Consider the following 26842-nt stretch of genomic DNA (forward strand, 5'->3'; position numbering starts at 1 on the left):
TCTTTTTCCATTCTAGCTGAAGTACGGGACAAACTGTGCTCCTTTTCAGCTCAATACGAAACGCATAATATTGTCTCTGAATGCGGGACGATTCCGTCTTTTTACAGGACGGTTGGCAACTCTACTAACGAACCTTATGAATAAAATAAAGTTCGCTATCAGTGACATCATAGCACCCACCCAGCTGTATAGAAACTCCATCATGCTAGCTAGTACGCAGTACAAGTTATTGTAACTGACTGTAAAAAGTCAGCACAACGAAAATAAACTCCACCTAAACTTGGTTTATATCTGACCCAGATAACTTCTTACCTGAAGTTCAGTTCACCTGACACTCGGACCGGCGGCCGCCTTGGGTCTCTCCTTCTCCTGCCTCCCCTTTCTCTCATCCACCTGCTGTCCTCCACCACTTGCTAATGTTACTGAATCTGTGAAAGCTTCGCCATAGCCACCACCAAACAACTGAGTTATTTTTACACACCGGCCAGCATCTGGCCAATCCACCACCTTTCATTGTTTATACCGTTACTAGAAAAAAATAAAAAATCATCGGCCCATAAAAACGAAAAATCACCATCGGCCCACCGGCCAGTCCAGCTATGCACTTAGGGGTGCAGGTAGAGCACGTCATCTACTATTCAGAAGTTTGATGGTTTGATCCCTGTCTGCTCTGGTCTGTATGCCAAATATAGTTAGCAAGATGCTAACCCGAACTATACTAAACCATGCTAACACCTCTGATGCATCAATCAGAGTGTGAAAGTTAGACAGAAAATACTTATGCATTAGCTAAAAAGTGGTCGTATGAATGAGTGAATGAGGCATGTTATATAAAGTGCTTTGTGTGGTCAGACTATAAAAGAAACACTCTATTTACCGACTTGTGCAGGTACCACACAGGCAACCTTCAAACATATTGTGTCTGACAGAGATGTCTGTAGGCAACTGCCAGTTTAAGGGACTATGTGGTATAAAGAAATGTGATGGGAAACCAATGTGGACTAATCTCTGGAAAGTTGCTTGTATAGTAAAATCACACATATAATAAAGGCAATTAATATTTTAACGCAAGGCAGTAATGTGTTCAGCACTTGAACTGTTGCAGTGTTGTTCAGTAAGACTCTTATTCTGTCAACTCAACAGATTGACCTTTGACTTCTGACTTGCACACCAAAAACGTAAAAAAGAGAATAGAAAATCAATATGAAATAAATACAAATAAGCTCATAGAAGCTGAAGCTGTGTGTGTGTGTGTGCGTGTGTACATATACTTGAAATTATATTTCTTCTACCATACTATCTTTGGTTGTATGGTTCTTAAGTGTACTGTATTTATTTATTTATTTATTTATTCTGCCTTGTCTACTTTGCTGCTACAACAGTGTGAATTTCCCATCTCTGGGACTATCTCGCTCTCATCTCTCTCTTCTATTTTGACGGCTCTTCTGCGTCACGGATCGTTTCATCCGATGCAAAACGAACCTTGAAGCTGGTGGTGTCACCGGCTCAGCTTCCTCTCGCTTAACGGTTTAGGTGCTCGGTCTTCAAAATAAAAGCACGGAGACTAAACTTTGTGGCGATATATGCTGCAACTGATTTCGAAATTGAAAATTATCAAGTGCGGTCCATGTGTGTGGCCCTCAAATTATTTCCCATAGAACCGTCGTAGTGTACTTAGAACCATACACTTAGAACTACTTTCCTTGTTTGATATCGTGAGCAGCACTGAATTTATTTGACTCTGACACGTTTAATAAAAACAAAAACAAAAAGAAAATACAGTTCCGTGTAAAAGGAAGTTCCGTCTTAGGGATATTGTAAAAAAAAAAATACAGTAGCTGGAGGTTTGGGGTATGAACTACTGTCCAGTGGCAGTAAGTAACATTCTTTTCATTTCTTGTTTAATTTGAAGACTTAACTGATGTAGAAGATGAATAAGAAGAATAAGATGATCTCTCTTAGACTTGAGCAGTTTTGTCCAGAGTCCTTTCTCCTGTTCCAAAGGCGATGAATGAATGAATGTATTCGTGGCGTTTTATTTCGAAATTAGTGACCCTATAAAAACGTTTAAAACCTCGCAGATTTCGCAGAAGGCTGGGGGCGGGTCCGTCAGCGCCGTGTTCTAAAGCGGAGTGGACCTGCGGACAGTGAGCGTGTTGGCGCGCAGAGGCGTGGGCACACGGACGCAGTGAGACCAGAGATCGGCGCATTCCCGCTACAGGCACATCAAAGCTGGGAACAGCATCACAGTCGCAGATCTGGCAAAGCGGCACCACGGGAACGTGTCAGTGTGCGCGAGGACGTGTGCCGTCTTACTCCCATTAACTCCGGACTCCATGCTACAAAAAAGGACACGGTTGCAGTTCCCTCGTGGATTCAAAAGTTTAAAACTTAACTAGTTATCCGCTCCAGGCTCCTGTGTACAGGCGTGGTGACTGCGCACGGACATGGCGCAAAGGGTAAGTCTAACGACCATTATTTCAATTGTTTGCACAATGACAGTCCACTTAATCACTAGTCACATTACAACCTTGAAAGAAACCTGAGGAACCTTTGAAAAACGTCATGAAGTTGCTATACTTATCAAAAAATATCAAATGTGTTTTTTTTCATCATGAAATCATCAATGTCGACTTTGAAATTTTCCTCTTATGTTCGTGCACTGACGGAACTCTAACTTTCACTCCAGTATGATGAGCTGACTCATTACGGAGGCGTGATGGACGGAGTCCCCGGCTCCATGTACGGAGACCCGCACGCACCCCGGCCCCTACCGCAGCTCCACCACCTGAGTCACGGGGCTCCCCCACATCCGACGCAGCACTACGGAGCCCACGCTCCGCACAACATCATGGGCAGCTCCGTCAGCGACGCACTCAAGAGAGACAAGGACCAAATCTACGGGTGCGGACACAGCAACAAACATTATTATTATTATTATTATTATTATTATTATTATTATTATTATGTTTTATTAATGGGCAGATTTGTGTTATAGAAAAATGCGTAAGTTATTATTGTTTGTGTGCGATCAGCCTCTGAACAGTTTCATCTAAATTTCGGAAATTAAATATATTCAGTCAATGCACGTGTTGCAGCTCGTGTTGAGCTCGTTTTGGGGTATCTACAGGTAGTTGGCGGCGGACGGATGAAATCCTCTCTGTGTATTAATATATTTGATATTTCAGTGGCATTAAGGAGGAAGACATAAATATGCGTGACAGGGCCGAGCGCTGGTTTGATGCTTCATGTGTAGGCCTCTGCGGCCTGTGCTCCTGTGTGTTGCAGCCACCCTTTATTCCCTCTGCTGGCTCTGGTGTTCGAAAAGTGCGAGCTGGCGACCTGCACGCCCCGAGAGCCCGGTGTGGCGGGAGGAGACGTCTGCTCCTCAGATTCCTTCAACGAAGACATCGCTGTGTTCGCAAAGCAGGTAGAACACACAAGCGAGAAACCAAGTGTCACCATTGCGCTCAGCACACGGCACTCTGCGTGTCACCGTGATGGAGGGAACTCCTGAAAAGTGGAAATGGAATCAGGTCCACAGAATTTACTCACGCACTCGGTTTCCTTTTGCTCTGCAGATCCGCGCAGAGAAACCTCTGTTCTCGTCTAACCCAGAGCTGGATAACCTGGTGAGCTCACCTTTCATTCTCTGCTGTCCACGCGCAGTAGGGCGTTACAGAAGTGTCCGCCCGCGTCAAACGCATAGCTGATGGTCGGCTATCGCGTTATGAATTATTATTATTATTATTATTATTATTATTATTATTGGATGGGTGCTAATATTTTGAGGTTATAGAAAACAACCACAACGAAAGCATCAACAAAAAATGTTTGTGATTTTTAGATGATTCAAGCCATTCAAGTCCTGCGGTTTCATCTGCTGGAATTAGAAAAGGTAAAGATTCATTCTCACGTGGCTCAGTGAAAACAGGTTTTTAATCCAGTATTTCAGTCTCGTGGTGTTCGCTAAATGTGAGCTTGGCCTCGGCAGGTCCATGAGCTCTGTGATAACTTCTGCCACCGCTACATCAGCTGCCTGAAAGGAAAGATGCCCATCGATCTGGTCATAGAGGAGAGAGACGTCTGCAAGTCGGACTTTGACGACCTTTCAGGATCCTCCACTAATCTCGCAGATCATGTGAGTCACTGTGTGGAAACCTTTTTTTTGGTCGTTATTTAATATATATATATATATATATATATATATATATATATATATATATATATATATATATATATATATATATATATATATATATAGTCATTGCTCGTTATTGTTATGATCTCTTTAAACATATATTTAGATTATAAAAATAATGAAAAACAGGAAATAAAAGAAGCCCGTAACAGGTGCTGTTAAGGCAGCCTGACACATTGCAGTTCTATGGAAATGCTTGAAAGAAAGGATGATCAGTGCCGGTGCAACGGCTGCAGGCGGCTTTGAACAGAAACGTTAGAGCGCAGGGCCTGTGTCAGGCTGCAGCCCTGCTGTGTGCCTCACACAGGACTTCCTATTTTTGTTCATTTACTAAGAAATTCCGATTTTGAACTAATGTAGAGTTACATATAGCATGAGGATCTTAAAATGATGATGATTGAAGTTTTGACACAAAACAATTGGACTGGTAAAATGTAGAATTAGAATGTAGAATTCCTCGGTTTACTAATGTTCCATTGTGGAGTTCATAGTTGCTGCAGATCAGATAAAAAAATAAATCTGAAATTGATGAATATTTATTTAAATAGATAAATAAAAGATAGATAAGATAGATAAATTTTTTCAAATGAGTAATTTCAGTAAATATACAGAAGCTCTCAAGAAATGACGCTCATCACAATCAAGGAGGATAATGGTTAAACTGTGGTACAGCATGTCGTCCAACATCAGCTTTAGTGTGTCTTTTCTCTTTGGCTTTACTGGCTACATTTGTGTCAGAATCTCATTCTAATTTAATAAAATCTTAACCTTTTCAAATGTTCAAGATTTTTGAGGAAAACTGTTAAACAGTGCTCATATTTAAACACTGAGTGAGGGAAGAGACACTTTCCAGAGTTCTGAATGAGAATCAGTGCAGAGGAGCACTGAAACTGATGTGGAATCTCATTTGTCAGCAGTCTGTATGCTATATGCATTATTTTGTCTATTTAGTTATTGTTTGGTAAATGATTTATTTGTTCATAAAAGAATTACATTAAGACATCCGGGAAATAGATATTTGATGTCGTGTATGGTTCTGTTGACGCTGCTTCAGTGATGTCAAACCTTCAGCATGAGCAACGACGCCGCTAAACTGAGAGAACATTTAAAGTCAAATGAAATGAGATGATCTGAATGAAAACAGGAAATTTCTACTCATTCAGTAGTTTGTAGTTTCATGAATGCATGCAGCTGTGTCATCTTAAAACGAACCCCAGTCCAAAAGTTACGTCTCTAAATATATATATTTAATGCAACTGTTTCCAATATTCAAGTGTGAGGAAGCACTTTGATTTTACCGATCCTTCTGAACGATATATGGACCTCAACTCAGTTTTACGTTCCAAGAACCTGAAGGACATGTGTTTATTAGCTGCCACTGCACAACTGACAAGTGAATATGGTGTTGTAATATCCCATTACCTATTTACAGCGCGTGCTGGGTTGGAGAAGACAAAGCCTGTATACTTTTTCATAAGTGCCTCATGTGCTCTGCAGTTGGTCAGTGTATAAATGATGGATGTAGCAGGACAGGACAGTGTGAGACACAGAGAAACTGTATAAGACTGTTTTTTCCTGTGTGAATGAACACAACACTATATACTAGGCTCCGTTCCTGTTACCAGATGTTCTTCATTAGCTTGATGAACATAAAAACACATGTCACCTCTTTTGAGTAGCTGTGTGTACCAAGGAGTTGTAATTATTGCATGGCTGGGTATGAAAAGAGGCTCCAGCATTGAGAGCCTTATTCACACTGCGCCATTGTCCCAGTGCTTCTTCTTGTCATCTGCTGAGCTCTTCATCTGATCACCATTTGCCAAACAGCTGACGCAGAGAGTGAAGAGGGTTTAGGCTAAAGTCTGAGTGGCAGGCCAGTGAGCCCAATAAATGCACGTTTCTCCCCAACTCTGGTCACAGAAACAGTCGGGACACGGCAGGATCCACATGCTGCAGGGTTACTAAACTGTTGCTGTTGTACTTTCTGCTCATATAGTCAAACCTTCCTCATGGACAAACTGGTATTGTCACATTACTTGTCTTTGTGCCTTTGCTTAACTGCATAATGGAACTCATACTGGACTTTACTGGACATTCCTTTTGTCTTTACCCTCCTCTTTCTTCCCTTCTTCATTTCCTTGTACCTGTCCACGACCTCGCAGAACCCAGCATCCTGGAGAGACATGGATGATTCCCATTCCACTCCTTCTGTGGGTACTCCAGGACCATCCAGTGGGGGACACGTTTCCCAGAGCGGAGACAACACCAGCGAACTTGGTAAGAGCGCCTTCAGGCCTTCATAACAAAGGTTTGACTTTGTTGTGACCTCACTCTTATGCATGGGCCCAGCTGATTGGTGATTCTGGGGGAGCATTTCAAGAAAGATAACACTCTTAGTTTATCTAATAACTTTAGCATAATTGCATTGATTGATAAAACAGATGATTTAAGTTCATGGAAGCCTGCTCTAAGACAGTGCCCAAGCTATAAAACACATACAGCAAATACACATATGTGTAATTACTCCCGGTTTTCTATATAAAAGGATATAACTATTAAGTCACATGGCCACAAGCATCCTCACGCGCTCTGGCTGTGGACCTTTTGGCTACCAGTATTTAGGTATGCAGGCATATCACTTAGCAATTTGTCTTTTTAATGTCCAGTTTAACCAAGAAATCAAAGCCTGACTATTTTTATATCAGCAAAATGATGACTTAATAATTCTTCCCGAATTGATTTCTGTCACAGTAAGTTTTCAAACATTATTCAGACTCATAAATTGTTCCTGTTTAGAATATAACTATTAAGGATCTGTGAGAATGGCAATAATGGTTTTGTTCTGGTTTGGTCTACTTTCTCTGTTTAACAAACATACACAGAATATATTTTATGCATCCTTTACACTTTCTAAAGCATACATTTTCAAGAAATAATATTGCTTGTTTGCACATCGATACCTCTGTATTCTAGTAATCTTTTTCTTTAGTTCATTATGAATTGCTCTAGTAAGCACATATGCTGGTTGTCCCTCACATCAGTTGTAGTTGATAAAGAAAACTGAGTTCACTGCTATTATTGCCTGCTTCTGTCTCCCCGTGCTTGTGTCCAGCCCTGCTCTATCTTTTGTCACTCTGTGTCCTGCCTGTGGTTTCTGTTTGGAGGCTGAAACGGATTTATGACTTGTTATTTATGACTTTTAAGAGACTTTCCACCTTCTGCTCATCAGGTAGTAGTGAGCAGAGCATCGAAGAGAACAATGGGAAACTTAGATTCGATTATAAGAACATGGGAAAGTGAATAAGACTCTTGCTTTGATTATACACACAGCAGTTTATGATCTTCACTTCTACATTTCAACTAAAATGCAGTAAGAGAGCGGTTTTGGTAAATCTTAATTGACACTTTAATGATCCAGAAGTTGGGTGCAGAGGTGAGCTGAGGAAGTCCATAGTCTAAATAGCCTTATGAATAGTTTCTTTCCTTTTGGCTGTTGTTTAAACAACAGCAGGGAAAACCCAAGGTCCATGCCCTTTGACCTGTTAGAGAATGGATAGTGGATGGGGGTGCAGAATGCCCCTTCATAGAGATGAAAGGACAGACTGTTTTCTGTATAAGGAAGAAAAGAAAAGATCCTGCTTCTCTAACCTGAAGAACACACAACCTTAAAGGAACAAAATCATACTAAACTCAGTCAGAGCAGGCGGATGATCTTCACTGAGTTATAATATTGTAGTTATATAGGAATCGGTCCAGTCCAATAAAGAATGATTAATGTTGTGAATTGAGTATTTGGTATTTGGCAACACAAACCTTGCAAGAGCTTCTATTTTCTCACTGTAGAACTTAGTGTTGCATGTATTTTTAATCCCCCAGTTTCTGTCTTTGCCTATATCGCCTCCAAATCTCCTCATTATTAACATTTTCTTTGCAGTAGTTTTACATTTGAAACAAACAAGGGTGTGGTTTGTAATATACATCGAACATTAGTGGTTCTGTTTTCTTTTCTCGAGTCGGTGATCCTAACCAAATCACCAGACGCACTATTTAAGCTCGGTAGTAGCACTTGGCATCAGTGCAGAAGTTGTAGCTGTAGCAGAGGGAAAAAGGAGAGTGTGAATGGATGGATCAATATTTCTTAGCATTCAACCAAGATCACAGGTATTCCACATGCTTCATCAAGGGCTTTGAAGCAAAGTAAACATACAGTACAGTCTGGAAAGAAGCAACTGGGGAAATATCAGCACCACTTAATCTTATTTATTCATTATTCATTATTCAACAGTTTCTGAATGTTGTTAGACAGCAAATTTCATATTATGTCATCATAAGCTTGTTCTGTACGGGAGTTTTTAACGATGGCTTTGCTGACGTTTTTGTCCAAGATGTCCATCAATCAGTCTCCGCTGTTCATTATTGATTATTGGTTCATATATACATCAGTATATAAATCAGTCACAGTTTGACTACAGAAGAAATGAGATCAAACATAGTTTCAACAACAGTGACATTTATTCAGAAGCACACATGGTGAAAGAGACTCTACAAACTGGCAGAATTATTTAAAAACATTCCTAACAGGAAGTGATTATGGTATCGTCATCATTAGCCAAGCTTCTGTGGTCTGATGAAACCCACAGAAAAAAGAAATCCACTGTGACTGGGGAATACTGAAGTGGTTTGGTGGTACTGGTAGCCTCCTACATAACTGCCTGCTCCTCTGTAACCTCCCACTCTGTGGTCATTGCCTTGTAAGCTGTGTGATATGCAGAGAAGGCTGTGTTTGATAGCTCAACCGCTTGGGTTGACCACAGCTAAAAGGACCGTGCTCTCCCAGGAGTGTGGAGGGGGAGAAGGTGTCCATTCAAATAAAACAAAAAGCAGTGGGAGAAGCTAGAAAATCTCCTCACTCTTGCTGAGAAGTGGAATGTGAGGGACAGGATGTGTTGTTCTTTTTGGGGTGCTGATATGTTAGTGACACCTCCCTTCAGCATCTATCTTACAAGTTATTTATTTTAAAAAAGATCACATTTGTGTATTTTATTGCCTGTAAGTGTGCATGTTTTACTTCAGTTTGCACAGACTGCTTACAAAAATGTCATTCAAAATTTTTGTTGTAATTAGCTTGAGGTCACACGTGAAATTGTGCTCTAACTGGTCAGGAGCCACGTGTTCACATAGACACAAACAGTGTGCGCATTTGTTAACAACGGATTTTGAGCCTATAATGGCTGAAATAAAGTGTATGTCTGTCACTGGATTTTGCAGTTTGAAGTTTTCAATGCTGTGGAGAAGCCATTTTTATTTTTGCTAACCTGTTTAAGTAAAACAGCGGATGATGAGAGCATAATTTATAGTTATACTATAGTTACTGCAAACACACACATCTTCTGTAAATCCTGCTTATCTTAAATTGTCTCTGTACCTCAATCATAGGTGAAAAATCATGTTTTTCACCTATGATATCATCAATCACTCAAAAAGTGGATTCATATATATATATATATATATATATATATATATATATATGGAAAGAAAGAATAAATAGCTCTCACTGCCACATGGTGCTGCTACTATGAAAGCTTCCTGCCGTCAAACAGATGCTCCTCAGTATCAGAGTTTCTAACTGTCATGTGTTCACTTTCTGTGTTGGAAGTCTTCCCGGCTGCTCCATTCTATGCTCTGTCTCATGTGTAATAATGGGAGGAGTCTTGGGGTGTCAGTGATGATGAATCAGGGCCCTGCTGAGCTCATTAGGTAGCCCACGCTGGCTTTGCATCAGTGATGCTGCTGGGGGGGTGCGACAATCAGTTCTGCTAGCTGCTTCTCACTTACCAACATGTCCAGTGGGGAGATTAATATAAAACAATTTAAATGTCTAGATCTTATTTTTTGGTTTGTTTTTTCTAAAAACATTTCACTGCTTTTTAAAAATTATTATTTTCCTTTAAACATATAATAAATATCACATTTACTGTGGGTCACACCATTTATGTACCAGACCAGATGAGCAGCCAAAAGGCTGTCTGACTGTTTGGTTTTCAGAGTGGTCAGTAGAACCAGATCTATCTATCGAGTAAGCTGAGGGGGTATAAAAAAAAAAAAAAGGAAGACTTGTGTTGATATCTCAGGATGCTATTTTTTGTGTGTGTTTTTCTTCACCCCGGGGCAATACTCCAGTCATCCCTGCGGTATCTTCCCCCCTCCTTGTACCCCCTCGTGTGTCACGCGTGCAGACACTGGAAGGCAGACTTAACTAGGGAGGGGGAGTAGAGATGAAAAAGGGTGGGAGCAGAGGGGCATGGGAGACTTGCACGGGCACATGACTTTGAGACTGCACTGTCACACACTGGTTAGATTGGCTGAGTTGCCGGAGAACAGTCAGAAGCGATTAGTGTAGCAGAGGATATGCCCTGCGGCTTTTCCCTCTCTGGAGCAGAAGAAAGGAGAGGAGAGGAGAGGAGCAGACCAGTGATGAGGATGAGGGGTGGAGAGGGAACAGTGTGCCTCCCTTTGATACAATTAAGCTGAGCAAGACCTTTTCTCTCCGTCTTTCTTACACAGCTATCATTTTAGTGGAGATTTGAATATTCTTTGGGTTCAGTTTCTCTGGCTGCTATATGTCAGTGTCGGTGCGTATGTAGTTAATTAGAATGATTAGGTCAGTCTGAATCTAATGTGCTCGTGTTACATTCTTCAAAAGTTGAAGTAAGAATACAATTTTATGCTGGTTAATTATCATCATGTTGAAGTTAGCAGTGACAGCAGCTGGACAAACAAACAGGAAGACAGCAGCAGGGGACGGAAGCAGCAGGAACGCTATCCTGTCTGTGACTTACAGCTGGTGGACACCATCCGTAAAACTCCCACAGCCCCTGGAGCCTGACCCTGGAACAGGGCTTTTTAGTGTCAATATTCATTAGCTGAAATATTTATGCATGAATATGGCTCATATAGGCACATTTGATTGATGCATCTCTAAAAACAAAAAGACATACTAGGGCATTTCTTAAGAAAAGTAGGGTTCCTGTCTCGCCTCAGGGGAGGAGTCTCTCAGATGCATTATTCACATACCCTCCAGGCAGGCTTTCAAGGCTTCTCTGCCCCGAGGGCAAGAAAAATAACCACCACTGTTAAAAGTAAATCATCTCGCATGATGCACAATTAATGTCAGAGAAGGAGAGAGACCAGAGTGCCCCTTGTGTTGCAAGTTGGAGTGAGTTAGCTTGTGGGAGCGGAAATCTCAGCTTAAAGGAAGCCTCCTGCTTTGACCCGCGCCAGCTTCCTGCTGAAATCAAACAGAGATGCTGCTAATAGCAGGATCCAGAGCAGGAATGATGCTGTGATGCAGACAGCCTGACACTTGTATTGTTGATGAAGGAAGGGGGTGGGGGAGGGGGAGTGTGTGTGTTGGATGGTCATACTGAACTGCAAGGTGAAGGATTCACGCTCTAACAACCCATCCACCCACACCCCCTCGTTCTGCCTTAGTCGCCCATACAGACACATCGCTGTGACTTTAAACACACTGGGTTCATACTTCATTTACAAGCTAGGCTTTCTGTTTTTGTTTGTCCCCACTTTTACTTCAGTCCTGCTTCAAACAGAGGTCACATACACATAAGAGTACATAGAACACAGTCTGACTGCATTTTGAACATTCATTATCTCATGTCAGCCGCACAGCTCCTGCAGTCATTACCTCATGTCAAAGCTGTGGCTCACATTGAATTAATAACTCTTGGTTTTACTGAGCTCCTACGCTACAAACTCCTCTTCATTATCCAGTGGCCGGGAAGTAAAACAGAGGTGAGACAAAGAAATTTGTACTGCCGTGCCATAAAGGAAAACGTGGCTCTATAGAGAGATCGGGCCACGTTAAAGCTTCCTTATAATATGACTCCTTTTGTTTCTGATTGCAGGTGACGGCCTTGACAACAGCTTGGCATCACCAGGCACAGGAGATGAGGATGACCAAGACAAGAAGAGACAGAAGAAACGAGGCATCTTCCCCAAAGTGGCGACAAACATAATGAGAGCGTGGCTATTCCAGCACCTTACAGTAAGCGAACAGAGCCTCATTCAGACAAGCCACATCTAGCTGTGGCTTTTTATACAACTGCAACATCTTCTCTTTAATAGAAACCCTACAATGTGCACGAGGACAGAATGTAATGTCGTCCAGCTAAGGCCGCGTCATCAGGCAAAAGTTGTTTGAAATGAGTCCTCACTGTTTTTCTGTGTTTTCCAAATGCATCTTGAAATCATGTTCATCTTTGTTCCATTGCAAGAGAACGGAGCAAAGAGGAACTTGTGACTAAAGGTCCCTTTTTTGAAATAGCAGTCCAGGCATTTTCTTCAGAAATCAACATCAGAAGCCTTTCATTCAAAAGAAGCTCAGCTCTGTAGAGATGTTGAGCACATCCAACAAGGACAGCATCACGTTTTATCCAATGATCACAGCCTCCTCACCTTTTCTACCTCTTATACTCTTAGATGTGCTGTAACCCCTCACTTGTTTAGTTTGTAAAAGGCCCACACAGGTCCTGGACTTGGAGTAATCCCTTCCTTTCCAAAGCCCACCTTTAGATTCTGTAGATAAAGACAAGGATAGTTGAATTATCCCCTCTGTGTTCCCATCTCCTTTCAGGCCTAATTTGTTAAGCACAAGTATTTGCCATGGCAGGATGTGTCTATGAAAAGTGTGCAAGGGGACTTTGGCCCCTCAAAGGCCTTTTGCAACACCCAAGCGCTCAAGCATTCATCACTTGTTGAGGGTGTGAAAGGAGCGGGATTATGTTTTGTCAGACATTACAGTGTGAGGCCTGTGGTTAGATGTCTGTGGGGGCAGTGGGGATGTTTCTATCCATCAGTAGCTGTCCCCTCCTGCTTTTGTTATCTCTTCTTAAAGCTCTTAAAGGTTTTGCAAGAGTGCTGTATAAAAAGCAGCAGTGCAAGGATTTAATTCAGTAGATTATCCGTTACCTGCTTATTAGCAGAACGATATCTATTGGTTTCCATGCAAACCTTTATCTCTCTACATTCAAAGATTGGTGTCAGAGTTTGTAGAGCAAACTTTCATAAGTGTTCATAAGTGTCAGCTGAAAAGATGTTCTCTCACCTTGAATTTAAGCACTTGTTTGCATGTAACACCCATGAATGGGGTTACATGGAGGTAGAGCAGGAAGGTTGGTGGTTCAGTCCTCCCCAAATATCCTTGGGGAGGTTTCTAACCCCAAGTTGCCATTTGTACTGAAAAAAAAGCTGAGAAAATGAGTTAAGTTATCTAACATTGAATCCAAAACAATATTATCTAAAGTACATTATGTTACTTCTTTCAGAGTATTTTAAATGCTACTCTTCTGCCAGCTGAGAGCTAGGAGGGGGCAAAAAGCATCCTCAGTACATAGACTGTGTGTGTTTTATTACAAGTGTGTGACTATCCACCATCACACACTTGATTTCACAAAGCTAACTGTGCATTTTCCCCTCTGGTTATTTAAATTGGTGTCTTTCTTCCTCTCTGTGCATCTCTCGTGATATTTGGAGGCCTACTGTACAAATGCTTGTGTGTGTGTATTTGTAATGTATATGGTTGTGTGTCTTTGTGGACGTCTGAGAATGTAAATGTAATAATATACAGTGCTGTGAAAAAGTGTTTGCCCCCTTCCTGATTTCCTGTTAATATTTTGTGTATGTTTGTGTTTGATGACCTAAAATATTTAAGTGTGACAAACATACAAAAAAAAAAGGAAATCAGCATGTGTGTGTGCTTGCACTGACTTTCCCTGAAAAGTAGTTTAAAGCTCATCCTTCAATGATGACTGCGGGAGATGGCCTGACAACAGCAGAATGGAGACTGGCCTACGACCCTGCTTTGAGTAGACAGGTCACCTCTGTCTGCCATCTGCCACCCTTCTCCCAGAGTCTCACACACACTCAAACACAGAGTTTGCAAAGGGACTGGGGCCAGAGGAAAAGAGGCTGAATCAAGACAGGGAGGGTTGGGGAGTGGCCTGGCCTTACTGGGTCCCAAATAAAAGCTACCATTGTATACCATCCAATAATTTTATATACCACCCGGTTAATGCTAAATGCTGTGGCACAAAGCCACATGCTTTAGTGTAAAATGTTTGGGTGCCAAAACAGGACCAGGTTGTGTGTTTGCAGAGTTGATTTGTGCGTCACTTATATATTAGTCTTTCTTCCTTTTTGCTAATAGCACCCATACCCATCAGAGGAACAGAAAAAGCAGCTAGCACAGGACACAGGTCTCACCATTCTTCAAGTGAACAACTGGTAAGTCGGTGTAAAACCAGATAAGTAAGCATCTTCATATGTTCAACATTTTTGCTTTGTGCAATGCAGAATATACATAAAACCTGACTTTTGCTGCTGAAAATGCCCAAATTACCTATATTTAACACATAAGTAATGCTTATGAGTTAAATACAGGTAATTTTAATACTTATAATAAGTATTATCATTACTGAATGAACGGGTGACACAGGGTGGTGCAGTGGTTAGCGCTGTCATGTCACAGCTACAGGTCTGAACCCAAATCAATACATGTGTAGGCTGTGTTACTTTCTCAAAGTGACCCAAATTATTTTAATAAGGAAAAAACAGGGTTTTGGTCAGGTCCCTGGAGACACACGGAAAGGTTCCAAATGACAGTGAAAGTGTTCATAAATACTGACTTTAGGTGACAAAACACTTCGTCTTCTTAATTTTTGATAATTACAAGAGGGTTGGCATTTTAGAGGATGTGTTTTTACAGAGAATGCACTTAATTTCTGTGCAAAGTTATCAGAAATCTCTGTGTACTAACACCACTGGGAAAGAAACTAACTGTAATTTATTTTCTAAAAAAAAGTCAAAAAAAGTATTCTTTCACGTCAGGGTTTTTATTTTTATTTTTTTGGATCATGTATCTGTTCTCTAGGGTCAAGAATATTGAACTTAATAAAAAATATTTAAGCATTTTCATGGTTACTGATCTTTGTTTTCCAGGTTTATCAATGCAAGGAGGAGAATAGTCCAGCCTATGATTGACCAGTCGAACAGAGCAGGTTCAGTGTTCACTATACTGCTAATAGTTCCTTTCCTTCAATATGAATTGGGGTCGAAATTTAACCTCAAGTTAACCAATAGTCTTATTACTCATCTTCTCTCACAGTAAGTCAGGGTACAGCTTACAGTCCAGATGGCCAGCCAATGGGAGGCTTTGTTCTTGATGGGCAGCAGCACATGAATCTTCGACCTGGTGGTGAGTAATCGCTCAAAAATTTATTTAAAAAAATAATCATGACGGACAAAATCAGTGTAACAGGTTTCATCTTGTCCTCGTGAGTTTCTAAGGTCAAGTAAAGTAAACCTTGTTATTTGTCCTTACCTAATGAAAATGAGGGCATGGTTAAATGCAGCCCCAGTGGACAGAAAATAAGAGTATGTGGGTCAGGCCAGTGCATAGGTCGAGAAAGTCCATTTGCATGCGTATAAGTGTATTTTTATACATTTACAGAGAGACATATAAGTAATACTGAACATAATACAAAAACGTGGGGCGATCGTAGCTCAAGAGTTGGGAGTTCGCCTTGTAATCAGAGGGTTGCCGGTTCGAGCCCCGGCTTGGACAGTCTCGGTCGTTGTGTCCTTGGGCAAGACACTTCACCCATTGCCTACTGGTGGTGGTCGGAGGGCCCGGCGGTGCCAGTGTTCGGCAGCCTCGCCTCTGTCAGTGCGCCCCAGGGTGGCTGTGGCTACAATGTAGCTTGCCATCACCAGTGTGTGAATGGGTGGATGACTGGATGTGTAAAGTGCTTTGAGGTCCTTAGGGACTAGTAAATCGCTATACAAATACAGGCCATTTACCAAGAAAGACAGGATAAAGATATAAAGTGACACAAACCAGGTTTTATATGTTAGGAAGTGGCAACAACCATAGAGGAACATGTCTATATTATCTATGTCTATAGTCTTCATTGAAAATGCAAAAAAGAACCAAAAGTCAAAGAAGAGGCATATATAATAAATGCAACGTTTGATTCAGAGCACCCCACTTTATGAGTGAAACCTATCATTAAAAAAGTAAATATAAAAGTAGTTATGTTGTGTATTTTTATTCAAGAACGGTTGATGCTGAACTTGGAATGACCTAAAAGTCCTTTATGAATATTTTGAAAAATTTAATTGGTTTCTGTGATACTGTGCAGGACTGTTCTGTTTTGTGTTGGTGGTTCTTAACAGTGTATTTACTTTACTTGCAGGGCCGATGGGTAGCATGGGTATGAATATGGGGATGGATGGGCAGTGGCACTACATGTAAATTCACTCCACTGAGGCAAGCCTGAACAACAGGGTGAAGTAAGAAGTAAAGTCTTTGTCACTTTTCATTTTGTTTCATCCCAGAAAAGCAATTTTGAACTCTTGAACTCACTTCTCCTTATCTCTTATTACTTGGTCTTCCACTCTACTCTTTCAATTTGTTTACAGTCTAACATAGACACAGGAAGGTCTTTTAATTGTCATGGTAATGCCAGCGTTAGGTATCTCAGCACGAACTTATGGAATTAGAGATTTTCAGTTATTCATTTACAAATAGATATGAAACTGAAATAAGAAAGAATGTCAGAATCTTCTTGATGGTTTCACAAATGACATCTTTTTGGCTCAAGTTCATGCATTGCACAAGGCTTTAGGATTGGTGCCGTGTCAGACTCCTTTCTTCTTTTATTAAAACTATTATTTACATATAAACTATATTATTTTTGTAGATGATTTTTTCAGTCAGTCCAGATTTAAAAAATTCGTGGTCAGTCAGACCATCTTTCAGAATAAAAAGCAGTTTTTTTCTCAGTAAACGGTCATTGTGGGGGAAACAGATTCACACTCCATTTTAAATCTAACTTCAACCACTTTTTCTCTCCCTCTCCACCCCCAACCCGCCAGTTTTGTCCTCATTCTCTTCTCCCGCTGCAATCTGATTAAGAATCGGGTAATGCTCCCCCCTCTGTCTCCTCCTCCACCCTCTATCAGCTTCTCACCTCTGCTGACAGTTCTCAAATCAAGACATATCGCCTGCCGGAGGCACCAACCACAGAGAATTTTATTTAACACCCACTCTCCTCTGCTCAATGAGCCATGCTGTAATGACACTTACCTTGATTAATAGAGCTTTTTATATGTAAATAGGAGCTGCATTTGCTCATTTTTTTAGTAGGGTGATTTTTTTTTTTTTGCCAGTGCAGCCCTCTCTTCCCTGTCTAATAATTTCAGGGCTCTGTTAATGAAGTTCACAAGGCTTATTTTAAAACATACATCTACATAGAAACATTGAGTGCTCTGAATCAGTGCTATCTGTATATTTTTGTAAGGTATTTAATTTAACTATTTCTCCGTGAATGATCACTGACTGTCTAGCTTCTCCTGATCTCTGGTGAGTGCATATGCTGATAGTGGCAGTAAATCTCTTCCAGACTGCATCAAGAAAGAGAGCTATGTTTGGAGTAATATGAGGGTTTTTCCACGCACAATAAAGCCTGAACCATAACATTTAGCCATTACAGAACAGATGACTGAATCTAAACAATTTTATACTCCTCTGTTGTGCACTCTTTTTTGAATTGTCCACCATATGCTATGTTATGTACTGCACATGTCAGTTTTAAACTAATAGCAATTTTTGTTGGATTAAAACAGAAACACTCTTTGAGGTAATGTTTGAATTTACAGAATCAGTTTAGTTTAAAGCTACTCAGGCAACAGTTTAGTCAGTTAGATGTATTGTGTCACAGCAGACAAAATATTAAAACCCAAATCAAAATAGCTTCAGTTCATTAAAATATTAAGCAAAACAGCTCAACAATGCAAAAATGAAAAAATAAGGGACTAATTTTAGTAGAAAAAAAATCAATTCAGTTTATGTATATAGCACAAATCACGTTGTGCTATAAGGACCTTGAGGCAACAAATTGAAATAATGCAGGAGTCCAATCAGCTAAATAATTATAATACAAAATATAATCAAAAATAAACACAAGTATTGTGATAGGCTTAAATGGAATACACTCCAACCGTACCAACAAACACACACACACATTCTGATGACTGTATCAGGTATAACTTCAGTATCTTGCTAAATGACACTTTGACATGTGGATTGCTGTTCCACATGTTCCCCTTAACCTCCTGAGCCACAACTGTTTATGAAGTGGTGACGATGAATTGTGCTTGTAACAGCAGAGCTGAAACAAATGCTCGATAAAGTGTTCGGCTGCATGTCTAGTCAGTTGTGTATAGTGCTATCCAAGTCCATTTAATCACAAACTTCATCATAGCCACCAGGGTAATCCAAGAAGTGCATATATTCAGATTGAATTCAAAATGGTTTCAAACGACAAAAACAAAATAGAGTTCCTTCAGAAATATGGATTAATTCTCACAGCTAGTAGTTCAACAGTGTTACATGAAACATATTAGTCCGCTATAATGTGTGACATTTCCCTGCACATTTACTCCTCAGTACAAAAGAGGATTAGGGCCACTGGAAAAAAAAAAGTGGGCACGTCTTTTTTTTTTCTTCTTTTCCAGAGTTCTGAGAAAAAAGTCTGGATTCTGACTTTTTTCTCAGATATCTGATTTTTTCATCAGAATTCTGAATTCTGAGATTAAAGTCAGAATTCTGAGAAAAAAGTCAGAATTCTGAGATTAAAGTCAGAATTCTGACTTTTTTCTCAGTAAGCTGTACCCTGACTTTTCTCAGAAAAAAAGACGTGCCCACTTTTTTTTTTCCAGTGGCCCTAATCCTCTTCCGTACCTTAGATTATCATCTTGTCTGAGAGAAAAATACCGAAGACAGGTGGGCGTTCTTTCTCACAGTATTTCCTCTGCGTCTTCTAGGACCTATATATTTCATATTTTGTCTCATACATCTGTGAAACAGAATTTGATTTCTTCCTGATTTCTAATTTGTTTGCATAGTTGCCGCACCTGAATGTTTCAGATCATTGTTCTGTTGCATAACCCAAGTGTGCTTGAGCTTTAGGGCACAAACTGATCTTTGATGAATTCTGCTCTCTACCACAAAATCATTGGCCAAGTCATCCAAGTCCTGAAGCAGCAAAGTAATCCCAGACACTACCACATTTGACTGTTGCGATGATGTTTTTTTTATGAGAGGTGTATGCTAGTTTTATGTCAGATGTAATCGGATGCAAATCTTCCAAAAAGTTCTCAATGTGAAAATGTGAGACAAGCCTTTGTGTTCTGTTTGGTCAACAGTGGTTTTTACCTTGGAACTCCCAACAGATGCCATTTTAGCCCAGTCACTTTCTTATTGTTTAATCATGAAAAGTGGGACCTGCAGGTCTTTGGATGTTGTTATAGGTGCTTTTGTGAGTTCTTGGAGACTTGTCAGTCCGTCTTGGAGTAATTTTGGTAAGCCGACCACCCCTGGAAAGGTCCACCACTGTTCCAAGATTTTCTATTTATGGATAATAGCTCTCACCATCCCAGAGCTGTATAAATTATTTTGTAACTCTTTTTAGACTGATAGATGTCGGTGGTTTTGTGTGTCATCTGTTTCTTTAGATCATAAAAGATTTTTGAGATCTTTTACCCTGCTTCACTTTGTCAGACAGGTTCTATTTAAATTATTTATTGATCCAACAGGTCTTTCAATACTCAACCCTGGTGCAGCTAGTGAAACTTGAGCTTTCCAGAAATTGCTGGTTAATCTTTGTGACAAGGGGGTTTTAATTGTTTTTTCCCCTTAATAAATGAAATAATTATTTTAAACTGTATTTTGCATTTACTTAAGTATCTATCTGTAACATTAAAATTTGTTTGATGATCTGAAACATGTATGACAAATATGCAAAACAACAACATTTTTTTCACATTACTTTATTGAATTCACTTTATGAATTCACTCCTCTAGCTGACAAAGCCCATCCTCAGTAGCTCCTTGAGGATTGAAGGCCTTACTTCAATCTTACTAAAAAGCAAAAACCTAAAACAAAACACAAGTAGACTTGTAAAACCTGACTTGGAAAAGAAAAGTAGCTGCTATCCCTCAGGACAATTGAGAGCAAGATAAACTAAGTTTGTCAGGTCATTAAGTGTTGTGGAAATGGAAGCTGCTGTGTTACAAAGCACACGCCAGAAAACATAAAAGAAAAAAGACCTGCACTGCCTTTGCCACCAAACCCTTCGACCGCACAGAGGCTGTAAATGACTTTCATAATAAAAGCTGAAAAGCATCAGTAGCAGTTTTTTTTTCTGGCACTTGTAAAGTATGACAGTTTCTTTGATATATATTATTCACTATCGTGTGGCTATCTCACTAACTCACTACTACTATTGTGACTACTACTGTGTGAACAGGATGACTATCAGTGGTTTGGCCTTTCAAAATAAAATTCTCTTGAATGCTAAAAGACAGGACAGAACAAAAGCCACGCTGTGGAAGAGAGCCAGAAATAAGTAATGATTCAAGACAGAGAGGTGTATAAACACATACTGAGTGAGAAAGGTGACTGAAGAATTCATCATGGAAATCCACCTGCAGCCCACACCTATTGGAGAAAAATGATCTGAAAATGACCACGCCTCCAAACACGGCCCTTCCAGTTCTTATATTATATATGACCCCCAAGTTCTACAAGCTGTTTGTTCCCGTTTTCGTGAGAACACGGTTCGTTCTTGCTCTTTCGAGAAGATCTTTAACACAGCTTATCTCACAAGAGTAACATAATTTTACTCACCCTTCCATTTGCTTACAATCGCCATCTTGTCCGTCACCACATCAGATGAAGAACTACACAGCTCTGCTTCATCGGTTTCCCTCCAGGCAATCCAAGAAACCCAAACACTTTGAACGTCATGGCGGTGCTTCAGAGTAACCGAACGCCGCTAACACCTGCCATCCCAGGAAACTTTCTAGCAGTTTTCTTGCCAGCCAACAATCCGGTCTGCTACATTGATCCATCCAGTCATTTTCTCTCTGCTAGATCCAGTTATGAAGTAACTCCGGCCGCTCGCCACCTCTGTGAAATTCAGCAAAGTCACCCACCAGCAAGTGGTGAGTTAGCCGAAAAGCCAACGGATGCCAGTGCTGGACTCAGAAGCCATGCCGTTCCCACGCCGTTCCCGTAAGGTCTCCCGAATACACTTCCTTTAAGGATTCAGACTGATTCTTTCTTCGTTTCAGAAATTGGCACAGTAGTTATCGCTGCCTTTTCCAAAGTAAATTAACCAGCCAGGCATCCCCTCTCCATCTTCTACTCCAAGACAAGCTCACGAGCCGTCAAGCCATTACCACAAGTCTCAAAATCCCGGCATGTGTCACTGTCAGAGCTTCTGTACAGAGTCTAGCCACATCGCTACCCGATCGAGAGTTCCCCTCATTCATCTATCAAGGTCTTTCATTGTCTGAAATTTTCTTTGATCTCCTCTCCCACCATTCCTTCCCGATTTTTTGAGCTCATCCGCTCCACTCTATGGAATCCTCGACAACCTTATTGAGGCCATGGGCTGCTTATCTGCGCTATGCCTACCAGTGATGTTACTGCAGAGGTCTTTGGCCTTCATACCACACAGTATGAATAGTTATTATTACTGTTATTAGTTATTATTATCACAGTTATTACTGCTTCTCGTACGAGATGCCTTCATTGGGGATCTGCCAGGCCCAGGAGCCACCACCAGTCCCCTCCGAGGCCTTCCCCAAACGGCAGCTCAATTCATGTTTAAGCCATTCACCTTTATCTACTAAAAAAAACACTGTCAAAAATGAGGATGTGGGCCTAGCAGGGAATTGTAGCATAACTAAGGGAGGATTCAGGGTCACCTGATCCAGCCCTAATTATATTTTTTAGCAAAAAGGAGTGTTTTAAGCCTAATCTTAAAAGTTGTGGCATCTGTGTCACATCTACTGAGGTCTACGCAAACAAACAAAAGTGAGGGAAGAATGAGATAGAACTAACAAAACCTAAACTGGGAGAAGCTAAACACAAAAACACGAGATGCATAGAAAAACAATACAAGAACCTGAAAAATGAAACCTGGATCTTGGGGAAACATGAGGGAAGACAAGCAGATGGACCAACAACAGACAGAGGAGAACAGAGGACTAAATACACACTGATAATGAGGGGATGGGAAACAGGAGGGAAACACAGCTGTGGCTTATCAGAAGCAATGGGACAGGGAGGAAGCAAAACTGAACACACTAAACACAAGACGAGGGACTATCATAATAAAACAGGAAACATGCTGAGACACAGACGCGACACTGGAACCGGGGAACAGAACATAATTAACTTGACATGATACATGGACCACAGAGGAGTAGCAAAACCTAAGAAGTAGAAACCACAAAATATAAAAAGAGAATAACTAAAGAAGAAAGAAATACAAATGACTAAACCATGAAAAACACAAAATCGAAGAATATTCAAAAACCAGAATCCAAACTGGAAGCTGGTTCCATAAAGAGGGGCCTGAAAACTGAAGGCTCTGCCTCCCATTCTACTTTTAAATACTCTAGGAACCACAAATAAGCCTGCAGTCTGAGTGCTCTAATGGGGTGATATGGTACAGTAACGTCAATAGAATAAGATGGGGCCTGATCATTTAAGACCTTGTATGTGAGGAGCAGGATTTTAATGCAATTCTGGGAGCCAATGAAGGGAAGCCAATATTGGAGAAATCTGCTCTCTCTTTCTAGTCCCTATCAGTACTCTTGCTGCAGTATTTTGGATTAACTGAAGGCTTTTCAGGGAGTTTTTAGGACATCCTGACAATAATGAATTACAGTAGTCCAGCCTAGAAGTAATAAATGCATGAACTAGTTTTTCAGCGTCACTCTGAGACAGGATATTTCTAATTTCTAATTGGTACTGAAAGTAGCCGTACATAATGTTACATCTGTGAGATGATTATGAGTAACTTTTCCTCTAATGGTTAAAATTTTATTTGTGAAGAAGTTCATGAAGTCATTACTGGTTAATGTTAAAGGGATGGTTGGCTCAACAGTGCTCTGACTTTTTGTCAGCCTGGCTACAGTGCCAAAGAGAAACCTAGGGTTGTTCTTATTTTCCTCAATCAGTGATGAGTAGTAAGATGTTCTAGCTTTACGGAGGGCTTTCTTATAAAGCAACAAACTATTTCTCCAGGCTAAATGATGATCTTCTAAATTTGTGATATGCCATTTCCTCCAGCTAACGAGTTATCTGCTTTAAGATGCATGTTTGAAAATTATACCAGGGAGTCAAGTAATTTTGATTTGAGGCTCTCTGTTTCACAGAATCTACAGTATCCAGAGTCATACGTAGTGATGAGGTAAAATTATCAACAAGATAATCATTCTCTGTTGGAGCAGTGTTCAGGTAGCTGCTCTGCTCTGTGTTGGTACAGGGCATTGAAGATGATAACAGAGATTGAATTATATCTTTAAACTTAGTTATAGCACATTCAGGAAGACATCTACCGTGATGAAGTCTACTCGCCAATGCTGTGTAATCAATTATTGTAAATGTAAATGTTATTAGGATATGATCAGATAAGAGACAGTTTCTATGGCATGTCTTAGAGCAAGATCTAGATGAAAGTGTTTTTTCAGAGACAGGACATGTTGTGGGTCAGTGGGTCAGAGCAGCTGTGGACTCATCTCCTTTCTTTGTGTCCAGGCCTTCATGGTTGGCTCAGGGATCTCCTTCTGGCTGCACAGATCAGTTGACAAGTCACACTTCTGACCGTACATCTACCTGACAGTACCACTCCCACGTCCTGCGTGCGCCTGTGGAGGATCACCACGGAAACGTGTCATCAACTCAGCCCACAGATTTTCGATGTGAGCTGAGGAGCTTTGCGTCTGCACAGGAAATTAGAAGAGCAATGACTATAGAGAGGAAGAACCAAACATATCCTCTGTTTCATTTTAAATTATTTATTTATTTTTCTACAAAGACAGACTTCTTTGTTTTTCCTGTCCACCCTCCCCAACACACACACCCCTACCTTTTGACCACCTCTTTTAAAAAAAACTGTACAACGAAAACCACACACACACGCACACGCGCACACACACACACACACACACCTTGATGAGAAAAAACCCATATGTTTCTAAAACGATGGGAACTCGATTGTGCTGTAGAGATTTGTGCTCTTTGTTTGGCTCTTTCAGTCCATATTCGTGCTTGTGATCTGTTAGACGTTAGACTGCAGCTCTTCTCACTGACACGTTTTGTAGCCAAGCTAAAAGCAAGATTTTGTAAGAAAACTGTGTGATTGTTTGTTTCTGCATTTCTTTCTTCTTTTTGACATCTCACAGTTTTTAGACTCCTGGATGGAAGGATCTGGATGAGGGAATATGAGATGATGGTTGTGAGTTGAATTCCTGACAATGTTTAAAATAATTTTGTAGCACCAAATCACGGACAACAAATCTGCACTAAAAGTAAATAAAGACTTTACGGAGGAAAGCAAAAACGAGCACGGAGCAGAGCTTTGTGTTTTACTTGAACAGCGGGCCTAAGGAGAAAGCAGCAGCGGTTCGTGGAGCAGGTCACGTATCTGTGGTTCGATACGAGACGAAATTGCAGTTGTCTCGTATTATTCGATTGATGGCGGCAGAGATGATGGATGGGCGATTTCAAGAAAATCTGAAACAAGGCGGAAGCTCCAGCTTTCACTCCAATATGACTACTGCGGCTGCTGCTCTGGGTGTATGTGTGTGTGTGATAACACTCATTATTAGCAGGACAACATCATTAAATTAAGCACATGTGGAATAATAAATAAATACATTAATGCAGCGAACAGCTCGTTTATCACTGTCAGCCTGCACCGATTATCTGCGCTTTGTACTGAAGAGCAGCAAACTCTTAATACATGTTTAATAAATGATAAAAAAATAAATCGATCTATTATTATTATTATTATTATTATTATTATTATTATTATTATTAGCTATCTGTTGTTGTAGCACTAGTAAAATACCTACGGCCAATTTCAATTTAAAATACCCCCATACATGTGTTTGAACCATGGGAGGGAGAGCCCGGAGACACCCACGCAAAACGGGGACAACAAACCCCACACAGAAAGGCTGCAGACTGGATTCAAACCCAGGACCTTCTTGTCGTGATGCGACTATGCTAACCACCAAATAAAGAAGGAAACATATCGTCTTTTAACTGTGGCTTTAATCATCAGTCGCCCCGCCGGTAACAGAGTTACATGTGAAGTGCCAGGCCTCTGTTTCGATCTGTTCACATTTATATACAGAACACCTAAGCAAGAAAATGGAAAAGGAAAAATGGTTTATTTTTAGTATTTACTGTTGTTTAACAATTAACACGTATCGCTTATTTCATCATCTTATTGTATTTCACGGTCTATTTTCCGTGTGTGTTCAGTTAATATTTTAATACTACCAGAAACGAAAGGTGCAAAACTGCATTTAAAGGCCTCACAGTGGCAAATTGTAGCCAACTACAGTGAAAGAAAAGAAGTTTAAAGAATGTCGCAGGAAGCGATTTTGTGCGTGTTCTTTTCCAGGCCGAGGAGCTCCGCTGTAACGGGCCTAATTCGTGCATCTCTGCCGACTATGCTGAACATTAATGCGTTTTGAAGGCTGTCGGAAACGAAGGCAAATCTATTTGAAATATGGGTCAGAGCTCGAGCAGAAAGCTGTATCACATGATGCACGAGCTTTGCTTTTTCCTCATAAAAGCAAAGCGCCGAAGCCGTCGAAGAACAAACCTTTAATATTATAGGTTGAAATAACGGCAAACCTACGGAACTCGCAGTGGCTATGAGTTAGATAAAATGTTTACCGTGCATATAGTGAAGCACTATATAAATGTGGCTTTTAAGTGCTTTGAGCCCAATTATGTTTTCATAAGATAGCTAATAAATTCAATTGTATTTATATTGCGCCAAATTAGAAGAACAGCTGTCAGGGCGAAACAAAACAATGAAAAAAAAATGTCTTGGTATTTTTCTTACTCAGTTGAGGCAACAGTAGCAAGAGTCTTTATTTTATTTTTTTATTTAAACAACCCTACAATTTTAAAATAGAGGCCTCAACTAAATTGTTGAAATTCTGTTAGTGCTAAAACTCCGAATACATAACCAGATAAGAGAAAATAAAATAAAATTCTTGGACTCTCTTAAAACTTCACAGCAAAAGCTATAATCCTTGCTCAAGAGAACCACCTGAAACATTAAGTGTTGGGGCTTTAGAATCCTTATATTTGTGGGAGGCACAAAGCACTGTTGGTGTACATTCAAGTCAAGAAACATATTGTATTTCTGGGATTAACACCTTTACAAACAATTATGACATAATTAGCACCATTCCAGCTTGTCACATCGACATGGCAAATGTCTGCACTTGTGCTAACACACATTTGATAGTGGTTGTGAGGGTCTGGCGATGTATCAATGTGTCTAGAGGAGGATGATGGTTGGTCAGTTCTAGATGCTGTCATGTTGATTTGCTTCAAATTGTGGTTCACTGCAATCAAATCCTTTTAAGAGATATTGGTTTCTTGCTCAATAGGACATAGTCTCCCTTACAGACAACTTAGCTGTATTTGGTGCATAGGTCAAAGATGTATCCAAACATTG

At 40.4% G+C, this 26842-nt stretch overlaps 1 protein-coding gene across 1 annotated transcript; it reads left to right on the forward strand.

Moving 5' to 3' along the window:
- Positions 1-2105: 2105 nt before the first annotated feature.
- Positions 2106-25112, forward strand: meis2b (Meis homeobox 2b). The gene is made up of 13 exons (XM_084953714.1): positions 2106-2459; positions 2690-2904; positions 3289-3430; positions 3582-3632; positions 3848-3898; positions 3995-4141; positions 6364-6478; positions 12124-12263; positions 14424-14500; positions 15215-15273; positions 15381-15470; positions 16471-16567; positions 23893-25112. Exons 1-12 carry the CDS (start codon positions 2448-2450, stop codon positions 16527-16529), a joined length of 1158 nt encoding a protein of 385 aa, XP_084809840.1. The 5' UTR covers positions 2106-2447; the 3' UTR covers positions 16530-16567; positions 23893-25112.
- The last annotated feature ends 1730 nt before the right edge of the window (positions 25113-26842 follow it).

Source organism: Perissodus microlepis, chromosome 15 (genome assembly GCF_051167445.1).
Source record: "Perissodus microlepis isolate ML-2025 ecotype Zambia chromosome 15, ASM5116744v1, whole genome shotgun sequence".
Taxonomy (NCBI): Eukaryota; Metazoa; Chordata; class Actinopteri; order Cichliformes; family Cichlidae; genus Perissodus; species Perissodus microlepis.